General features: G+C 40.0%; 1 protein-coding gene across 1 annotated transcript in view; it reads right to left on the bottom strand.

Moving 5' to 3' along the window:
* Positions 1–1,390: 1,390 nt before the first annotated feature.
* The window catches only part of IFTAP (intraflagellar transport associated protein), a 66,516-nt gene continuing 48,019 nt past the window's right edge, over positions 1,391–19,887 (bottom strand). Inside the window, exons 6-7 of the mRNA XM_047072329.1 lie at positions 10,153–10,292; positions 1,391–1,625 (exon numbers count right to left, since the gene is read on the bottom strand). Of these exons, the coding sequence (XP_046928285.1) occupies positions 1,461–1,625; positions 10,153–10,292 (305 nt within the window). The 3' untranslated portion in view covers positions 1,391–1,460. The remainder of the gene's footprint in view (positions 1,626–10,152; positions 10,293–19,887) is intronic.

The raw sequence follows: 19,887 nt of genomic DNA, 5'->3' as shown, positions 1-19,887 counted from the left end.
GCTTAAGGTTTGGCATGTAAATGGTGTTTTATGAAAGCTTGTTGACTAGATAAAGAGAAGTGGGAGTCAGTTGACTCTATCCCAACATTAAATCAAGAACATTCTCTATGAGGAATGTAAGAGGCACCCACAAGCACAAGCCTGCGTGAAAACTCATTAAGCCTTCGTACATTTGATTTGTCACTGATCCCTTTAATAGTAAAAATTACTTTGACATGCTATTCCCCCTTTTTGTGCCCTCACTGTTCTTTTCTCCTTCCTACGCATTTATGCGTATTCCTCACAATTAGCAGTTCATAATATGTTTCCACATTCTCCAGTTACCTTCTCTGTCTAGGTCTTGCCTTCTGAAATTATATGTTAAGCTTCTGGAGATAGATAGACATCATTCCTTGTACTTTGTAACCATCATCACACACACGGCTTAACGGCAATAATAAAGGACAAGAAATAAACATATGACACATAATCAATTTTCAGATGCCTTCTTTCTTGGCAAAGCCTTTCCTGATCGATCCTAGAAGCCCAGCCTCTCGGCACTCACATTCACACGACTGTCTGCATGGCCGGGACCAGGGACCTCCCGACCCCACCGGTTCCTGTCTATGTGCTACAGTGTGTTTTGACGCTTCACCCCCAAGGAGGTGGGATGTGGTTTCCAATCTTGGAATAGCCGGTATATTACTTAGTTGCTGTGCTCTCATCAAAATGGACCCTTCTGTTCTGTGCACCCTGGGCACCCTGGCAGGACAGCTGAAGCTGAAATGGGACGGCCAGGGTGTCCCGGGGCACTCTGCACAGGTGGTCCCCTGGCAGGGCGGCTGGAGCTGAGGCAGGTGTGGGCCAGGAGGTCCCTGAGCTCTCTGAGCAGAGGGTACCCTGGCGGGTCAGGCTGGAACTAAAGCGGGTTGCTGGAGGGGAGGGGGCTGAGGGGATGGGCAAAACAGGCAAAGGAGACCGGGAGATACGGGCTTCCGGTGACAGCAACAAAAGGCGCAGCATAGGGAATACAGTCAAGGCAGACGGTGTAGCAGCATCGCATGGCGACAAATGGTAGCTACACTTGTGGTGAGCGTAGCATCATGTACAAACTTGTCCAATCACTATGCTGTACACCTGAAACTAATGTAACGTTGTGCGTCAACTATACTCAAATAAAAAAATTTTTAGTTAAAAAAAAAAAAAAAAGAAGCCCTCTGTAGGTGTCACTTCCTGCCCCCATCTGCCACCTCCATCTCCCCCTACCTGCCATGGGAGTCAGCAACACATGACAGAAGAGAACCCTGTAAGTGCAGAGATCTCTTTGGTCTTCTTAGTTACATCTCCCTACAGACAAAAACCCTGATTGATCAACGCACAAGTAAATTTCCACAAAGGGAGTTCTGGTAGGTCTACCTTTTATTCCGATGCTGCTTGCATAACAACACAGTAAACATTAACACAAAGGTGTCTTGGTGAAATCAGGCGTGGGGTTCCTCTAAACCTGTGTTGGTGATCTGCCTCTGTTGCTTGGATAGCTCCGTGATCGCCTCTCTCTCGGCAGGCGTGAACTTGGGGGTTAGCGTCACAGCATCATAATCAAATTCTTCATCAAGTGAGAAGGGCTGAACTTCATCTCCAAGTACCTGTAAAAGGTAACAAAGGAGAAAAATCTTACAATCACTGTAAACAAAGAAAAAGTTGAAAACATAAACTCCCTATTAATATTTAATTCAACTTTTTTTCAGACTTCAGCACTCTCTGCTGATTAAGATGTTTTTAAGTAAAGGAATACATTCAATTATTCAATTTGACCTAATTTAAGTCTCTTGATATGCCCCATTTGTACCATCCTGAATCTGAATGAATATCATTAACTAATTCCACCCACGGCAAGAATCAGAAAGTCTCTCTTGCACACATTCATTACATTTTTACCACTTGTAGTGTTAGGGCTAGAGGCATATGGAAAAACTAAGAGTTACATTAGAGAAGATACACCTTAAGATTTTGATCAACCTTAAATACACCTTCACCATTTACTAAAAAAAAAAACCAAAAACAAAAAAACCTTGTATCAGTAAAGTAATTTTTAAGTTTATTTATTTCGGAGAAAGAGACAGCATGAACAGGGGAGGGGCAGAGAGAGAGTGACAGAGGAAGAATCCCAAGCAGCCTCCGCACTGTCAGTGCAGAGCCTGACACAGGGCTCCAACTCACAAAACTATGAGATCATGACCCAAGCCAAAATGGCTAGCCAGACGCTTAATCAACTGAGCCACCCAGGCAACCCTCAAAAAAACTATTTTCAAAGATAAAAATACTCTACACTCAATAAACTTACTTCTTCAGAAACTACCTATAATTCTTGGGCCAATAACCGTGGGATTAGTATCACCTTTAAAAGTCCAGGATCCCTTTTTCCTACCAAGAATTTTTAAAAATTGTTTTAATGTTTATTTATTTTTGAGAGAGAGAAAGAGAGAGAGAGAGAGGGAGGGAGGCACAGAATCCAAAGCAGACTCCAGGCTCTGAGCTGTCGGCACAGAGCCCGATGTGGGGCTCGAATTCACAAATTGGGAGATCATGACCTGAGCCAAAGTCAGACGCTTAACCGACTGAGCCACCCAGGCGCCCCAATTTCCTACTAAGAATTTTTAAACTTTTGCATAATTTATCTACAAGTCAGAGTAGCTGCAAAGCGATGTAATAATTTTGCACCTATTTATTCATAATCTGTGAGTTTTAAAGACTTCCTAGAGGAAGGTAGATAAAGAAGCATATTTTCCAATAAACAAAAAGAGAATACCTTAAATCACATTGTATCACCCCTTAAAGAGACTCTCCAAAAGCAAATGGTGTGTGATACAATGAAATTATCTAGCACCTCTGTGGTGTAATATGTATGGTGATACTAAAATAATTGAAAACCATGGTTTATGGAAGAATGAAAAAAAATGCCCTGAAGCTTTAATCAGCTTTAAATATTCTTGCATTCAAAATTATCTCATTGAGTGGATTTTGCAATGTTCTTGAAAATAGAGCACGTAGCTGAGAAGCTATGTGCTGTTATTAAAGGTGAAATAAAAAGCATGAAAAGTGGCCATCCCCCATCTATTTGGCAAGCTGCGTCTCGGGGTTAGGGGTGCGGTGCTCACAGCAATCACATAGCCATCTACCATCCTTTCTCAGTAAAACCAGCAAGAGAACAAATTTCAGAGGCTTGTTCACTTCCTCCTCATTTCAAAGTGTCTGCGTGCTCTCCTGACAAAAGTAATGATGGGAGCTGCTGCTGAGTGAGTTCCCACCACGTGCCAGCCCCAGTACCAGGAACGGTGTGGGCATTAGCAGTAATCTTCAAATAAGCCATCTTCTGAAGCTCTGAAAGATTAAGCCACTTGCCCAAGGCTACACAATTAGTAAGGGAGAGAAGCAAGATTTGAATCCAGGGCAATCTGCTTTCGCTAAATCTTTACCTTTTCAACAAAAATACCAGCAAGAATTAACCTTGAGCTTTTCACTAAGCCAAGTCATACATAGCTCTTTGGAAGAAAAGAATTTTTCTAAATAAGCTAAGCAATTCTCAGAGCTTATCATCAAAAACACATTCAAGGCTCCATGTAACACCGTGACTGCCTTTAAGAGAGTGGCTGTACACAGGAAACCCGTGAGTCTGCGGCGTAAGTGGATCTGTCCATTTTGGTCAGTTTCTAAGGTTAAGTTAAAGCGACAGAGTGATAATATTGTTAAGAACATCTCAAATGAGGAAACGTATGAACAAACAATGCTACAATATGTTCATTTCCTGAACATCAGCATCCCTGTCATTTCTACTTCTACTCAGCAGTGAGCACTGGGGCTGGCAGGCCTGGCCACATTGCGTCCTGAGCTGATTCCAAAAGATCCTGGGAGAGGACGAGGAGGAACCCCATCTCTACCATGTATCCAGTCTGACGGGATTCTTGCCGCCCTTTCATGCCCGGTTAAAGCCCTGGCACCTACTTGTCCACCAAGTTTCAGGCTGCAAGTACCCATATGGGCCTACACCTCTGGGAATTTGAAACCTCCACCCCCACTCTGGTCTCTAAAACCTACCTAGACCTTACTGGCCACTCTCACTAGATTAAAGGTTGCTTTGTCTTCACCCACCTCCCCTCGAGGCTGGAATGCGGTTTCAAAGAAGACAAATCATTTTGCCGTGCTAAAATCCCAGTGATGCCGGACCACACTCCTCACATTCCCCCTACAAAACACATAAACAACTCTCGTGTTCCCACCCCACTCCCCTTGAGTTGCTCACTCCATAAACATTTATTGAATGTGTAATATGTATTAGATATGGAGAACACAGGATGAAAACAGCAAAACCTGTGTCCACAAAGTTTCCTAACTTCAGGGAGAAGACAGAAGTAAATGAATGATTTCAACATCATGTGCCATGCTCTCCAACAGAGCAATGCAAAAAAGGTTAGAGAAGCACAGAGGGGAAGTGCTGAAGCTTACCTTACCCTCAGCTGAGTATTGCCACTCTCTGAAAAATCCTACTTGCCTCCCTACTCATCACCCCACTCATGACCCACCTTGTATTAGCAACCCAGACAGAGTAAGGTTCACATGGTGGACATCTAGACTCTCTGATAAGGGCTCACTCCCACAGCCAACTTAGCTCTACATATGGTCTAACCCATCACCTCCCTATTCCCTAAGGTCCCAACATATCTTACAGCCGTAATATCCAACATTACAGTACTGGAGATGTAGAAGTTTATCCTTAAGTGGGAAAATCTTATTTTCCTTTAAGGTTTTTTTTTTTTTAATACACAAATTTTTTTCTGTCATGGAGCATGAGTCTTTTCATCAATCATTTGGTACTAGCCAAAACAAGAACAAAGAATAAAGTTTTTAGCTAGTCAATAAATTTGATGCCAAGGCAAGAATTATTCATTCATAATACGCTTAAAGCTATAAAAGCATACTTAAAAATATAAATTTCTTCACCTGGAAGCTGAATTATTAATGGTAGCTGTTGTTAGATTAATTCCCTAGGCAATCAGTTAAATGCTGAAATACAAAAGCAAGAAACCAAGAATATCAATAATTGTTTTAAAAAAGAATGGAATAATTTCATATTTGCAATGCCAAAATGTGATGATACTCCAGACATTTTAAACCATTTGGGGATATCACTGTAATGTGGCCAGCATATCCCTGATTCAAAAACGTCAGAGGATGAGCCTCCCGTAGTCATTCAGATATTTTCCATTCTTTCCACAAACACTATGTTCCTATTAAATTCTAGGCTTCGTGCTCGGTGCTGAGGATACAAAGATGAAGACTTGTACGAAAGCACAGAGAAAGGAGATAGACATATGAACAAGTTAGTACAGTAAAATACAGTAAGTACAAATCACATAGTTAGGGAGTATTGGGAACAGAGAAGGGATACCTAACCCAGCGCAGACTGGAAGGCAACGGGAAAGAATCAGAGACGGCTTCCTGGCAGAGGTGATATCTAAACAGAATCTTAAAGCGTCATATCAGTTAACAAGGTTGAGGGAAGAAGAACTTTGCAGATAAGGAGAGTTCTAGGGAACAGGCCAAGGAAATAAGATACAAAGTCTCACATGTGAGGCTCTGCAAGTAGTTAAGTGTTAATGTTAAGGTAGAGAGAAGCGAGAGACAAAGGTGGTGCCAGATCATGATGGTCGAATATGCTGTTTATCCTAGAGATGATGAAGTCACTGAAGGACTTTTTGGAAGCAAAGTAGATACTTGGTCATCTATGCATTTCAGATAAATTCCTTCATGCATTCAAATTTTAACTGAGCACCTATAATGAGACAGTGCTGGACAGATAGGTCTGCACAAAACAGAAAGATGCCCGGCCCTCTTGGGAGGTTATATCTAGATAGGTTACTTTGAAGATTACAAAGGGTAGATCTGGAGTCAAGGAGGCCAGTTAGGAGCCTGCTGAAGCAGTCCAGGCAAGAGATAATGAGAACAGGAAGCTGAGAGCGAGATGTGAAAATATCAGAAAGTAAAACTGGCAGCACTTGATGACTGATCTGGATGCGGAAAGGGAAGGAGGGGATGAACGCAAGGAGAAAGCAGGTAAAGAAAGGTAAGCTGTTTCTAACGTGCTGATTTGAAGGCACCTAAAGGAATCCAGATAGAGATAACAACAGGCAACTGAAAACAGAAACCTGAAGCTCAGAAAAAGGTCTGAGGCTGGAGATACACATTTGGAGACACAAGCATAGAAGGTAGTAGCCTAGAGATAAATGGATTCAAGTATGTAAGTGGGAAGAGGTTTGGCACAGAACCCTGAGCAACACCAACTCATCGGGGATGGATGCAGGGAAACCCCCAATGGAGGCGGGGAAAGAACAAACAAATGCACAGAGCATCTGCGGAGAGCAGTGAGGGGAGAACCAGAAGGACCACAAGGGCCCAGCACAGTGGAGTGAGAAGCCCAGTAGAGAGGTCGATTAAAATAAAGCTGGGAAGTATCCATTGGGATCTGGCAGTTAGAGAGTAATTGGGACCTTTATTCTGAATACACTCCAGCAGGTGCTGGAGCAAGGACACTCTGTGGTAGACTGAATGAGGCATGACGGGAAAGGAAGCAGCTAGGCTAATAATTTCTCAAGTCTAGGTGAGAACGGGAGAACAGACCATAGCCAAAGAGGGCCTGAGGTAAAGAGAAGGCTGTTTTTCTTTTCCTTTGTTTCATTTCATTCCATTAAGGATGCGAGAGACTTGAACACGTTTACATGTTGAGGAGAATGAACCAATAGAGAAGAAAAGAGAGAAGGGCCCTACCATGTTACCACACCAGAAAAAAACACTCTCGGTAGGTAGTGAGGTTTTTTGTTTATTTATTTGTTCATTCAACACTTATTGCGTGTCTACCGTATGCGTAGCCCTGAACTCGGCACTAGTTTCTACCTTTTTGCTTTTTAATGAAAGTAAGCTTACAAAGACACACATCAGTGAATTCAAAGTTCTCCAGGACGAGGGTCACATACGTAATTCAAAGCAGATGTATACTGCAATTCAGAAGACATCACTGTGATCTTCTAAATGGCAGCTTTTAAAATACAGTAGGGGGGCGCCTGGGTGGCTCAGTCGGTTAAGCGTCCAACTTCGGCTCAGGTCACGATCTCACGGTCTGTGAGTTCGAGCCCCCGTCGGGCTCTGTGCTGACAGCTCGGAGCCTGGAGCCTGCTTTGGGGTTCTGTGTCTCCCTCTCTCTCTGCCCCTCCCCTGTTCATACTGTCTCTCTCTGTCTCAAAAATAAATAAACATTAAAAAAAATTTTTTTTCTAATACAGTAAAAGTTGCAATTCTATTTATGTATTTCAGCTCTTGGCTACTGTGGCACACACTGGGAATTCTCTTCCTTCAGGTTAGGTTCATTTCAGGGTTCTAAGCTGTAAGACTCCATGGTTTTTGGATTACAAACTGAAATTCTGATTTATTTCAAAGAGAATAATTTGTGCAATGGAAAACCAAATCCCCTGCTACTAAAAAGAAAACAACTGCGAATTAAGTTATTAACTTGTTATTTTTGCCTAAGGAGCTGAGAGAAATATGTGGATTTGAGGGGTCTCATTTCAAATCTAATTGAAATCTTTTTTGTAGCCTCTCAGGGAATAGAATTTGCACACTGTTAGAAAACAGCTAGTTTCCTTACAATTGCTCATGTGACTTATTCTAAGAGAGACCCTGTTACAGGAGGAATCATTTTCATTCAGATTACCACACAGGCAAATTAAAGAAAACAGGACTAATGCTCAAATCAATAAGAGCAGCATTTAGCTGTAGGCTATCTTACGAAGTAATATAGTAAATAAACCGTCTTTATAGGTGAAAAAATTTAGAGTCTCATTATGCACTAGAAAAACAGGAGATCTCCCGTTGAAATACTACAAAAGTTTCTTCTATGAGGAACAATACACAATTTTTCATCTTCCTAATGTGGATTTTTTTTTTCATCTATAAAGCTGTCCAAAATTCATCAAAACGGAATAACTAAGGCAAGAAGGTATTCACAAATAGAATATAGAAGGTTCTTGGAAAATGTTTGACTCGAAGGGGGAGATGCGTATGTGTAAAACCTGGTAATTTGTGGCCTCTTCTTCGGCAACTAAGAGGAAGTCAAGACATCCAGGCTACACTTTCGTCTTTTGAGACTGAAGTTACAGAAAGCAGCTATCATCTCGGGCCCACAGTAGTCCCTTGGTAGGTCCTTACAAGACATATTTGCTAGAAAATGATTCTTATGATCTTTTCTGGAAGTAGGTGCCTTAAAATAAGATTAAGACTGTTAAACCAAGGTACAGTTGATACAGCATTATGATTCTAGACAGTTCTGAAAAGTTTCTCTAACAAATAGTGGTTAGAAATAAAAATCCCAACCAAGATATTCCAGATATTTGAAAAACAGCAAAAGTTCTTCATCTACGTTTCAGAAGTTTGCCAACACAGAAATTGTTCACAGCATTTTGATTCCAACATTTAAAAAATGTTCACATTTTCTGGGAAGAAATCTATATTCCTTTTAAAGATACAATCATGTACAAGGTTTTAACTTGCATTTTTACTGGCTATTTGATAGATTCTAGGAATCATTCCGTTTCTGTAACCTATCAACTGAAACAATTTTATAACAATTCCTCTATGGCACTAGGTGCCGTGACCACTGGCTGGTCCAGTCATTTGTATGGTCACAACTGAAGTCAAGAGTGTGAACAAGTCTTTAAAAGAAACTGATTCCTGCCAGAAATAACATTGCAATTTTATTTCTTATTACTCAGAGAAAGCAATCTGTAATCCAAAAAGCACATTGAAAAGTGGCTGTTCCTACCAGTTTATCTGGTACCAATTTGGGGGTTTAATATAAGCCTGCAAGCATCCTAGACACACTTTTGTGCTGTCAGTAAACTAAAGTTCCATGAGAAAGAGGCAATTTAAAATTGAAATGTGTGGACTACCTTTGACTGAACGACTGCTTCCATAACAGAATATCTTCAGGTGACAAGACTAGTAGTAACTGAATGATCAAATAATCAATCCCTAGGGGTTTTATTAGGAAGCAATAATAAAGAGCCCTCACAGCTTCTTGTACCTGATACTCTTTGATGCTGGAGTAAACAGGGTGATAAAGGTCCTTACCCAACATCACCGGCAGCCTTGGTTAGTGCATGTTTGTAACGTATATACAGAAGAGTTGCAAAGGATGACAAAAGACGACTTTCTAGATGTACAAGTGGGAGAGACATGTGGCAGGGACGTCATTCTCCCTGATTGTGAAGGACATGACTGGATGACCCTTCCCAACACCCCCTGTGCTCGATAGGAACATGTAACTAACGGTGGCCAGGGGAATATGACAATGTCCTAAGGCATAGTGGGGATCCAGAGAGAAGGAAACTGGGCCCCTGATGGCCCCAGGGAACAGTGCCAAATGCTCACTTTAAAGGTTTTCCATAGGCTGTTGTATGAGAGGCAAAGTTCTATCTCTTTTCAGCCACTGCATTATTGTTGGGATTCTCTGTGACAACAGCTTGGCCTTACCTTAATGACCACCAGATGTTTACAGGACGTTGGAAACAAGAATAAAAAGAAAATGGCCAGTCCAGAACAAAAAAGAGAGAATCTATTGCATAAGCGCCTCCCCCAGGTAACACTGTCCTACAGCACGACACACATCATGAAATAAAAATAGTTTCCACATAAAAACATAATAGCTCTCAGTAATTTTTAAATTTTTTCTAATGTTTATTTATTTGTAAGAGAGAGACAGACAGAATGCAAACAGGGGAAGGACAGAGAGGGAGACATAGAATCCAAAGCAGGATCCAGGCTCTGAGCTGTCAGCACACAGCCCAATGCAGGACTCAAACCCACGAGCCTCTAGATCACCACCTGAGCTGAAGTCGGAGGATCAACCTACTGAGCCACCCAGGCACTCTGCTCCCCATGTTTAAAAAGAAATACACCCATTAGAAATAGATGGCACTCAGAGTGATGCAATTAAGCAACTTGAATTTAAAATTTTTCCAAATCTAAGAAAAATTAAAAGGCACATAGATATAGCAGCATTTCTCTGAAAGGACGAGTTACAAACTCAAGGCAATTTCAAAACCGATTGAACTCCCCGTGGGGTACCTCTTCCATTTCTTTGTGTGCCCCTCTCCCAGTGGGCACCAGCTCGACCTCAGGGGTGAAGGGCTGGGCCACGGAAGGAATGTAAGGTGGAACAGGTGTGTGGACGTCCTCCTCCACTTCTCCTGGAAGCAGCAGCAAATCTGTGAGATACAAAATATTTCACCACGTTCACAATTGACCTAAATTACCTAGAAGCCTACAATAGCCAAAAGAATGAAGCAGAAATGCTCAAGTAAAGTCATTCATTTCACAATGCTTGTGCTCATTTGGGGACTGACCCAAGGGATTCTGTTTTCCATTAAATAGGAGTCATTGGTGCATTTATTTTTATCTTATTGTCCCAAAGTTACATTCCATCCGAAAGTTCTGGGAGAAGTATCGTTTATAGGGTGAGTTATTCATGCCTCTCACCCCCAACCCAGACTCTATCTCTGCAGAAAAGTAAGGCAAGAAGATGCCTACCTTTGCCTCATTTCCCTGTATTTTCCTAAGGGATGGAGAGACAGGAAATGGGAGGGCTGATTTCATCCCATAACACTCTGGCAATATTTGAGACTCTGTGTGTATTAAAAAAAACAATGACGCCAGAAGGAAAGAGTTTTGACTTTCAGCAGAAAAATGGAACACTCTGTCATAGACAGGATTCATGGTCTGATTTTCGACATTGCAAACAACAACAACTTGTTTCCAGCTTGTTCAGCACCATGACAAGAATTCAATAACCAATCTGGGTTTTTTGATCTATACGTTGTAAGTGGGTATGTTGCCTTATTTTTGCATGTGTGACAGAACATGGATGCATCATGGTCAGATCTTCCACAACTTTCTCTAAAGAGGACACACACACACACAAAAGGGAAGCACACCAGGCCTCCTGGTCAGCGTAAGCTTTCATAGGACCAGAAGGGCTGCTGGAGCTAGCCAATAACTTGCAGCTGGCTCAGGATGACGCTGCCTGCTACTCCATGATGATCCTAATGAAGGCACTAATTAAGTTCTCAGTGGAAGTGATTAATTAACAACAGGCATGCCGTGGCTGTTGCCAATGGCAGCACGTATAGGGAGACAATCAAGCAGGTATTAATATTCAAAAACCGAAACTTATTTGAAATACATCTCTCACCACTGCAGATATCACCTTCACAAAACGTGTAACTACAAAGTTCTTAGGACTCCAGCAACAGAACACAGCCTAGAAACTGAACGCGTGTGGGTAGGGGTATGGTGAAGAAGGTAGCTTTGCTATGATGAATTACGGGAACCTTAAAATAGGACCTAATTAATTAGCAGAAATAAAAACAACAGTAATAGCCAACACTTATATGAAGTGACATTTCATATGCATTAATTCAGCTAATCCTCCCAACAGTGCTATTACTTCCTGTTTTCCAGGCAATGGGCTTCAAGCACTGAGAGTAACCTCATTCAAGGTGCCACAGCTAGAAAGTGTCAGAGCTGGACAGTCTGGCAGCACAGCCCAGACTCTTAGCCCGCTATGTCACATGGTGAACTTCTTCTAAGCAAGCATTTTCATTACATAAATTATTTAAGTCTATCAGATGATACGTCCAAACTCAGAGCCAAGAAATGTCACTACTATAGCACATTAGCATGGTTACATTGAAACATTTTATACCCGGAGAAGAAGCATTTTTAAACTCAATCAGGTTGATGGAAAGATTGGCTTTCTAATATATCCATTTATGAGCTCAAAGCCAGCTCCCCGCATTGATCTCCCGGTGGAACTGCCTACGATGGATACAAGGCTGGTCAGGGCCTGCCAACAACAAAGGCAAACAGAGAAAGGTTCAGGCCTCTTAATGTGAAAACCAGTAACTACCAGACCCACTGGCTGCCAGCGCAAACATCAGTTCAAATGTGAATCAAAATCAATTCTGTTTTCGGAGCTATTTAAAATCTGATTGACAATATTATGCGCCAAGGAAGACAACTCTCTAATTCCTATGCTGAAACTCTTTGCCTTCCTAATATGTTCGCAGAGAAAGTAGGATTTCAACAAAAATGGTTTCTTTCATAAAGATTCTACTGCCATGGAAACAATTCTCTCAAAACAATAAGGTTCGGTTTCCTCCGAAAATGCACAAATGCATATTCACTGATGCCTAACACAGCACCTTACACATAGCAAATTCTCAACAAATACTTGAGATAGGAAATGAATTCCCTGCATCTCGACTTTTAAACTGAACAGAAAATATCAAGAGTCTGTCTACCAATAGGACACTGTGGATGATGTAAACTGTATATAATCCTTCCCCACAAAAAATAAATTTTATTAGAGGGGTAAGATTTTCATACATAAAATCAATCCGAGAATAATTAAGGACAAAATTGAACAGCTTTAACCCTAAAGAGGACAGATTTATAGAAGAATGAAACTAATACATACAGAAATAGTCTGGTAAGGCATATTTTAAGAAGGCTATCTTATCTTTCAGCCATTTTAAAATCATAGGTAAGTTACATTCTCTTGGGGGGAAAATGATTGTATTCATTGATGGGAGGAAATGGAATTTCTGAAGTTCTCACTCTCTAAAACTGAAATGCTTCGTGAAACTTAATCCGATCTTATTAATGGTTGTTTCTGAAACAACCAAAGGCCTTGTTTTCATCTTCACTAAATACCACCATCTTGGCTCACGTGCATTGTAGAATCAAGGCATCTCTCAAAAGCAAATCTCGATGTCATAGGGCAAGACAGGTTGAAAACATTCCAATATCTTCTTTCTCAACTAAATGATAAGAATTTCAACATGTACAAACTGTGTGTTGATGCCATGTGTCCTTCCATATTAAGCCAATAATCACAATTCAAAAACTATAATCACATAGTCTAGTACAACATTAAAAAGTAAGCAATCTAGGGACACCTAAGTGGCTCAGTTAAGCATCTGACTCTTGATTTCAGCTCAGGTCATGATCTCACAGTTCATGGGTTCAAGCCCCACGTTAGGCTCTACACTGACAAAATTCTCTCCCTCTCTCTCTGCCCCTGCCCCGCTCATGCTCACTCTCTCTCTATCTCTCTCTCAAAATAAATAAATAAACTTAAAATTTTTTTTAAAAATTAAGCAATTTACCTGACATCTGATCATTTAGATAATTTTCAATCTGCCTGGCATATATATATTTTTTAAGTTTATTTATTTGTTTTTGGAGAGAAAGTTGGACGCTTAACTGACTGAGCCACCCAGGCTCCCCTGCCTGGCATATTCATAAGAATTAACCAATTTGTTCCTTTGTTGCCATGTAGAAATGGCCAAAATTTTCTGAAAATTTGGGCAACCCCCAGATCAAAGAGAATATAGATAAGAACTGCTTTCAGTAAGAACTGCTTTCAGCACATAGTTTTCGGCTATGATAGTCCATCTCACTGGTTCTTGTTCTTAAACATTTTTGAAGACCCCAAAGAGCTGTTTTGTTTATGTGGGTTAGATCTTATCAACATTCACCATATTAGAAATTAAAACTGACAAATTTATACATACTTATTGAATTAGTAACAATAATACTATTACATAGTAAAATAAATATTTTTATGAAAAATCTCTTTTCCAAAAATAAGGAAAATAGTGGGAAAGAAAGCATTGTTTTACAATTTCAAAATTTGTAAATGTCTGTCTTAAGAGAAAAAAAAAACTACGTTTTTTATATTCGCTTCTGCATTCAATTTTGGAATACACTCTTTCTGTTGAAGTAAATGAAGAAAATCTAGTCTCATGCAGATATGTAGTTGGAAAAGAGAGGAGTACTTTAATAGCCTTTTTATATAATTGTGGATATTCTTCTTTGATGCTATACCAGATCGTGACAAATGATAACGTTTTTAAAAATAGTTTCAGTGTGCAATCTGAAACTATTTCAGTGAATTTTTCATACTGTTACATTAAAATTCATTGGTCTATCTTACACACTGAATGGATCTTTCTCCTATGCATAATTTTATAACATCATAAATTGGTCATTTGGAAAATATTGGTTCACTGTTTATGTAGATCTTCCAAATGTTGACACATTTCATTATACAGTATAAAAATCACATTAGTTAGCATTACAAACTTTATCAGAAAAGCCTTTAGATATTGGGAAGCTGTCAAGCTCACAGTACTAGCTACAAGTTTTCCAAAAATGAATTTTCACTGGATCCATTGTCAATTTTATCATTGGCCATGAACACTACCAGTTGTTTTTCTTGAAGGCTCACTTCATTCATTTTTGAGAACTATAGTTTGTCTGTCATTCTTTGAAGTAAAAATGTTGTTCCATGAAAGAAAGAGAAAAACTAGTTCAGCATACACTCAATCACACAAGCATTTTTCCATGAGACAACGACTGTATTTCAGAATGCAGAAGTGCTTTTTGCATACTTGCTATTTCAGCACACAAAACACTAAAAAAGGTGTAGTCAAGGATCAAGATTTAGCAAAACTAATCATTTTTACCACTTCATCAAAAACATTGTCAATGGAAACTAGCATTTATTTAAACTACAAATCCATGGCAGTGAAGATTACAATGACTACTAGTATAGTTTTGTGCCACTACCTTGACTTTCAATAAGCTACCAGAATCTTTACCCACACTGCTTTTGCTACATCCATGCAAACATCAACACATTTGCCCTTCAGACCTTGGGATTTCCCTAGGAGTTCCCAGACCACATCCCTAGGGGTCTGCTGGTCTAACGAATGTCTGTCCAACTCTCCCACCAATAACACTGGAAAAGCTGGATAAGTTACAAAAAAATCAACTACTTAAAGGCATTGGCAAGCTACCAGGGCAGCCTGGGACTTGAGGTGCCAAGATCCTAGAGAGATGGAACATACTGAGAAATGAGTCCAAGAGTCCAAAATGCTTTTCAACTGATGGCATTTACTGATTTGCAAGCAGAAGCTGAGAAGCCAAAAAGCAAAGGAGAGAGAGGCTAAGATGCTGAGAAGCTTAGCAGAATTTACCAACAGAGTTACAGTGCAATGAAGATAAAATTAGAGTTTAGGGCCTCCAAGCAGGAGGGGCTGTGATTTATTTGTAGGGATACACCCTAGGAATAAGCAAGCACTGGAAGTAAAGCAGCCCCCACAAGGCCTTAAACCCAATCCTATATCATCCTATCCCTAGATTGGATTAAGGTAATCTATTACTACTCTAATTGCTAGCAAGATGTTGAAGAAGAGCTATGCTAGAAAAAGATAACATCATCCAGACCCTACATAATATTTTATATACAATATTCAGCATTCAAACAAAAATTACCAGGTATACAAAGATACCAGATCAAAAGGGAAAATGAATAAAATAAACAGACCCACAGGAGATTCCAGGTATTGGCATTTATAAGACACGAACTTTAAAACAATTGATTATGTTCCCCCCAAATACATTACAAAAATGGAGAATTTCAGTACAAAACTGAAATCTATAAGAACAGATATTCCAGATCTCTTTTAAAAGCTAAAATAACTGAGGGGCACCTGGGTGGCTCTGTTGGTTAAGCCTCTGACTCTTGGTTTTGGCTCAGGTCATGATCTCATGGTTCATGAGTTTGAGCCCTGCATCAGGCTCTGTGCTGATGGTGTGGAGACTGCTTGGGACTTTCTCTCTCTCCCCCTCTCTCCGTCCCTCCCCCAAAACAAATAAACTTAAAAAAAATTTTTTTTAACCTAAAATAACTGAAATATTGATGGCTTTAACAGAAGATAGACACAATTTGAAAAAGAATTAGTGACCTAGAATATAGATAGTTGAAAATATTCTAACTGAAGCAAGAAAGGAAATTAAAAAGGATGGAAAATGCAGGAAAAAAACCCATAAAAGACAGATATATGGGACACGGTGGAAAGTTCAAGGCATAAGTAATATCTGAAGAGACAAGAGCTGAGAATTTCCCAGTACTTAACAAAAATCTCTACAAACCCCAAGCAAAATACATTCAAATAAAACAATGCCAAGTCGTAGTGAAATTACTGAAAAACAAAAGAAAGAAATATAAAAGCAGCTAGATGAGGGGAAAAACATAATCTTCAAAGGAACAACAGTAAGATTGACATCTGGATTTCAACAGTTTCAACAATTAACACCAGAAAAGAATAGAATATCATCTGTAAAATAATGAAAGAAAATAATTACAACCCTAGAATTTTCAACCCAGCAAAAATAGTGGGCAATGAAATAATACAATAATAGTTGATTAATCCAAAATAGGCCAGAAATGAGAGGGGAAAAATGCATAAGACTGGCAGGACAAATAGAAAGTAAAATAGTAAGATACTAGATTTAAAGCCAAATATATCAGTTACTACATTAAGTATAAATGAACTAAACACTTCCAATTAAAATTCAAAATTATAGTATGTATGTAGATGCATACATATAAACCATACGCTGCTTTCAAGAGACACATTAACACTTGCTTTGAGAAAAAAATGCAGAATAAATAAAATGGAAGTGCAAAAGGAGGAAGATTACTGCCCATCCAAGGACAAGGTGGGGACAATGAAGGAAGACTCATTTCACTGTGTGGGGTTGGGATTTGACAGTTATAATAGGTCATATCCCTCTATCTTTAAGTACAGAAACAAAAGAGAAATACATACAGAAGTCAAAAGATGGGGATTAAAATAGGAGCTTTACAACCAATAGAGCTGAATTTGAAAATAGCGTTTGTCCTGTAGTCACAAAGTGGGCTTCTTATGTATCAAGCTTCCCTACAAGTCTAGACGTTAGGCTATTCCACCTGACAGAAAGTCCACACAGCAGACACATATCTATCCAAGTATAAGAATGGCTTCACATCCCTAGAGCCCTTCAAGTAGGACCTCAGAGAGCAGTGCCTCCAGAGGTCTAGAGATGCACAGGAGGATCTCAATTGTCAGCCTCAACTGCACAGGAGAATCACTGAGAAGCTTTAAAATGGACATGCACCAAACCACTGAAAAGGAATCTGCAAAGGTAGGATCCAAGTATCTTTTTTTTTTTAAAGTGATTCCATTGTGTCTCTAAGGCTGAAAACCACTGGATAAGATAGGCATGGGCCCCATCAAATTACTGTGTCTATTATAAGAAAGATGGCAAAGACCCAGACAAGAAGACATACATCTTCCAAAGATCATGAACCCAAAAGAAGAAACAAAGGGACTGAACCATATATACACAGTTTGTTTTCCCAATCTCTCTAAGTAGATACAGCCTTACATTTCCCTTGGAGAGAAAAAGGTAGAGGATGTTGAAAGGGCAGAAATGTCTTCCCAATTCTGTTCTCTTCTCAGGAATGGAGTGGAAGTTTCTTCATACAATCATGAGGATCGGGTGGCAGATTTGCCCCTGTGGCTGATGTGGCTTTCAAGCTGGGCCTTCATAGGTAGGTAAGTTTGCACATATAAAAATCGGAAGAACAGGAAAAATCAAAAACAAAACTGAGGAACAGGGATAGAGAGACATTTTGAAGCAAGGATTTTTCTCTCTCAGTGTTTTTAGTAGTCTTCTAACAATAAAAGAATGATTATTAACAGTCCTAAGTATAAAAGAAACAAAATGCCTAAGCTATAAGTTGGCTGAAATATGTCTTTCTGAGCTCAGGACCTTTACACATGCTGTTCCTTATGCTGTTCCTATACTCTTCCACCCTCCCCTCATCCTGACCCCCACCCCTCTCATCTAGTTACAGGTACAAATCCTTTAGATCTCAGGCTCTGGAAGAGCTTTCTCTGATCCCACAGACAAATTTAAGTTACCCCACCATATGTTCCCATGAGATCTAAAACAACTTATAATCCTACATTTGTGATTATCTGGTTAACATCTGGTTAATGAATTACATGAGGACAGACCTGGATCTGCTTATTCTTCATTATATTCCAGGCTCCAGTCATAGTTGTTATATGTCTGTGGAATGAGTCCCAGGCCATTCACAGACTGCACAAGCTGCTTGAAGTTGCAGAGAAGGAAAGAATTTTTTTTTATGTTTATTTACTTTTAAAGAGAGAGAGAGAGAGAGAGCATGAGCAGGGAGGGGCAGAGAGGAGAGAGAATCCCAACCAGGCTCCGCACTGACAGCACAGAGCCCAAGGCAGGGCTGGATCCCATGAACCGTGAGATCATGACCTGAGCCGAAATCAAGAGTTGTACGAAATCAAGAGTTATACGAAATCAAGAGTTAACTGACTGAGACACACACGCGCCTCAAGAGGTGACTACTGCCTTCCTTAGAATTGGGAGTACCAGAGAGCTTGAAAATGAAAATCAGATAAGGCTGCCAATGCTTGAGCAAGAATCACTTGCCCTTTTTCACCCAACATAACCACGGCATAAGCACACCCACCGGTCAAGAGACCTGTGTAAGACGGCATCATGCTGAGAATAAAACCTCGAAAGACTCTCTTCAGTCGACTTGCACTCAGCCAGAACACAGGCTGGACCAAATGAGGGGAAAAAATAAAGAAAGAAGACCAAAAGATTCTTCCTGCTTTAAGGCTTCAGCACAATAACTAACACCTGTGCCAAATAACGATTTTTCTGGATAAGAGTCGGGTATGACAGTAACCATCAGGCTAACCACCTATCTCAAATTCAAAGGAGGCAAAAGGGGTTAATTTGATGTCAAAGACACACTGGGCACCAAACTTGGTGGCCAATGTGTCCCTCAGACAACAGCTCGAGACCGCTGCGCCGAGTTGGCTCCTCGGAAACACCGTCTCCTCCCAAGCAGCCAAAATGATAGGCCAAATCCCGGGAAAGAATCATGCTCCTGAATCTTGGAGAATATTTATGAAAGTAAATAAGGTGAGCAAATAAAATCAATGGTAGAAAAACAATACGCAACTCTTCCTTGTTGCCCTGGGCAAATCTGTTGCTTAAACAATAACAACAGAATCTAATCAGTAAACCTCTCGGCTGCCAAGATTATACAAGCAACTTGCCTATTTCAAATGTCACATTTCCCATCTGATATAAATATCTGCCTTCTGCTCACATTCCTGAAGTGTAATACAAATTAGGTCCAAATGAAAATTCACCTTGGCACAAACTAACTTTTTTTTTTTCCTTTCAAATGACCCAGATTGTGCATTATGAAAATTGTGAAGTCCTGGTGGTCTTTTCAGAAATTGGAATCGATCACCGAAGCCTGGGTTGCTGTTCTGTCTGGCCTTTGCACATTGCTTTCCACATGGGACGGGGGGACTAGTTCCTTCAAGTCCACTGAGACCTGGTTTAGCCTCAGCAACCTTTTATACACAAATGCAATACTGCCTGTTATCTGATTTCTGGAAAAATCTGCTATACCAGGGAGATGTTTATATGCTATTTTCTTTAAAGAAATAGCTCTGGTAATAAAAAGAAAAAAACACAACTTGAAGAAATGTTTAAAGAAAACAATGTAAAAATAATGGGAAAGGTAAAAAGGCTAATCTGAAAGACTGCTATCACCAAAATCAGATGTGTGGACTAAGTGGGTTTATGCCAGTATACATACATTCTTGTTAATGGCAGGAAGCAAGACATCTGAGGCATGGAAAAAATGCACAACCTGTCTACTTTTGTGCCTTCCTAGAATATTAAGTTTATATTGCAAATGTAGTACATGCGAACTAGAACCATTTGTCCCCAAGTGTCATCCACAGACAACTGAATCAGAATCCCCTGGGATAATGATTAAAAATGTAGAGCACTAGCTATCACCAAAGACCTTCTGAATTAGACTCTGTCTTGGGAATAGGA

The sequence above is a fragment of the Lynx rufus genome, unplaced genomic scaffold (assembly GCF_022079265.1).
Source record: "Lynx rufus isolate CCGP_SWC_20201006 ecotype Redwood Valley unplaced genomic scaffold, mLynRuf1.p SCAF_9, whole genome shotgun sequence".
Classification (NCBI taxonomy): domain Eukaryota; kingdom Metazoa; phylum Chordata; class Mammalia; order Carnivora; family Felidae; genus Lynx; species Lynx rufus.
This window is presented reverse-complemented; position numbering and strand designations above follow the sequence as displayed.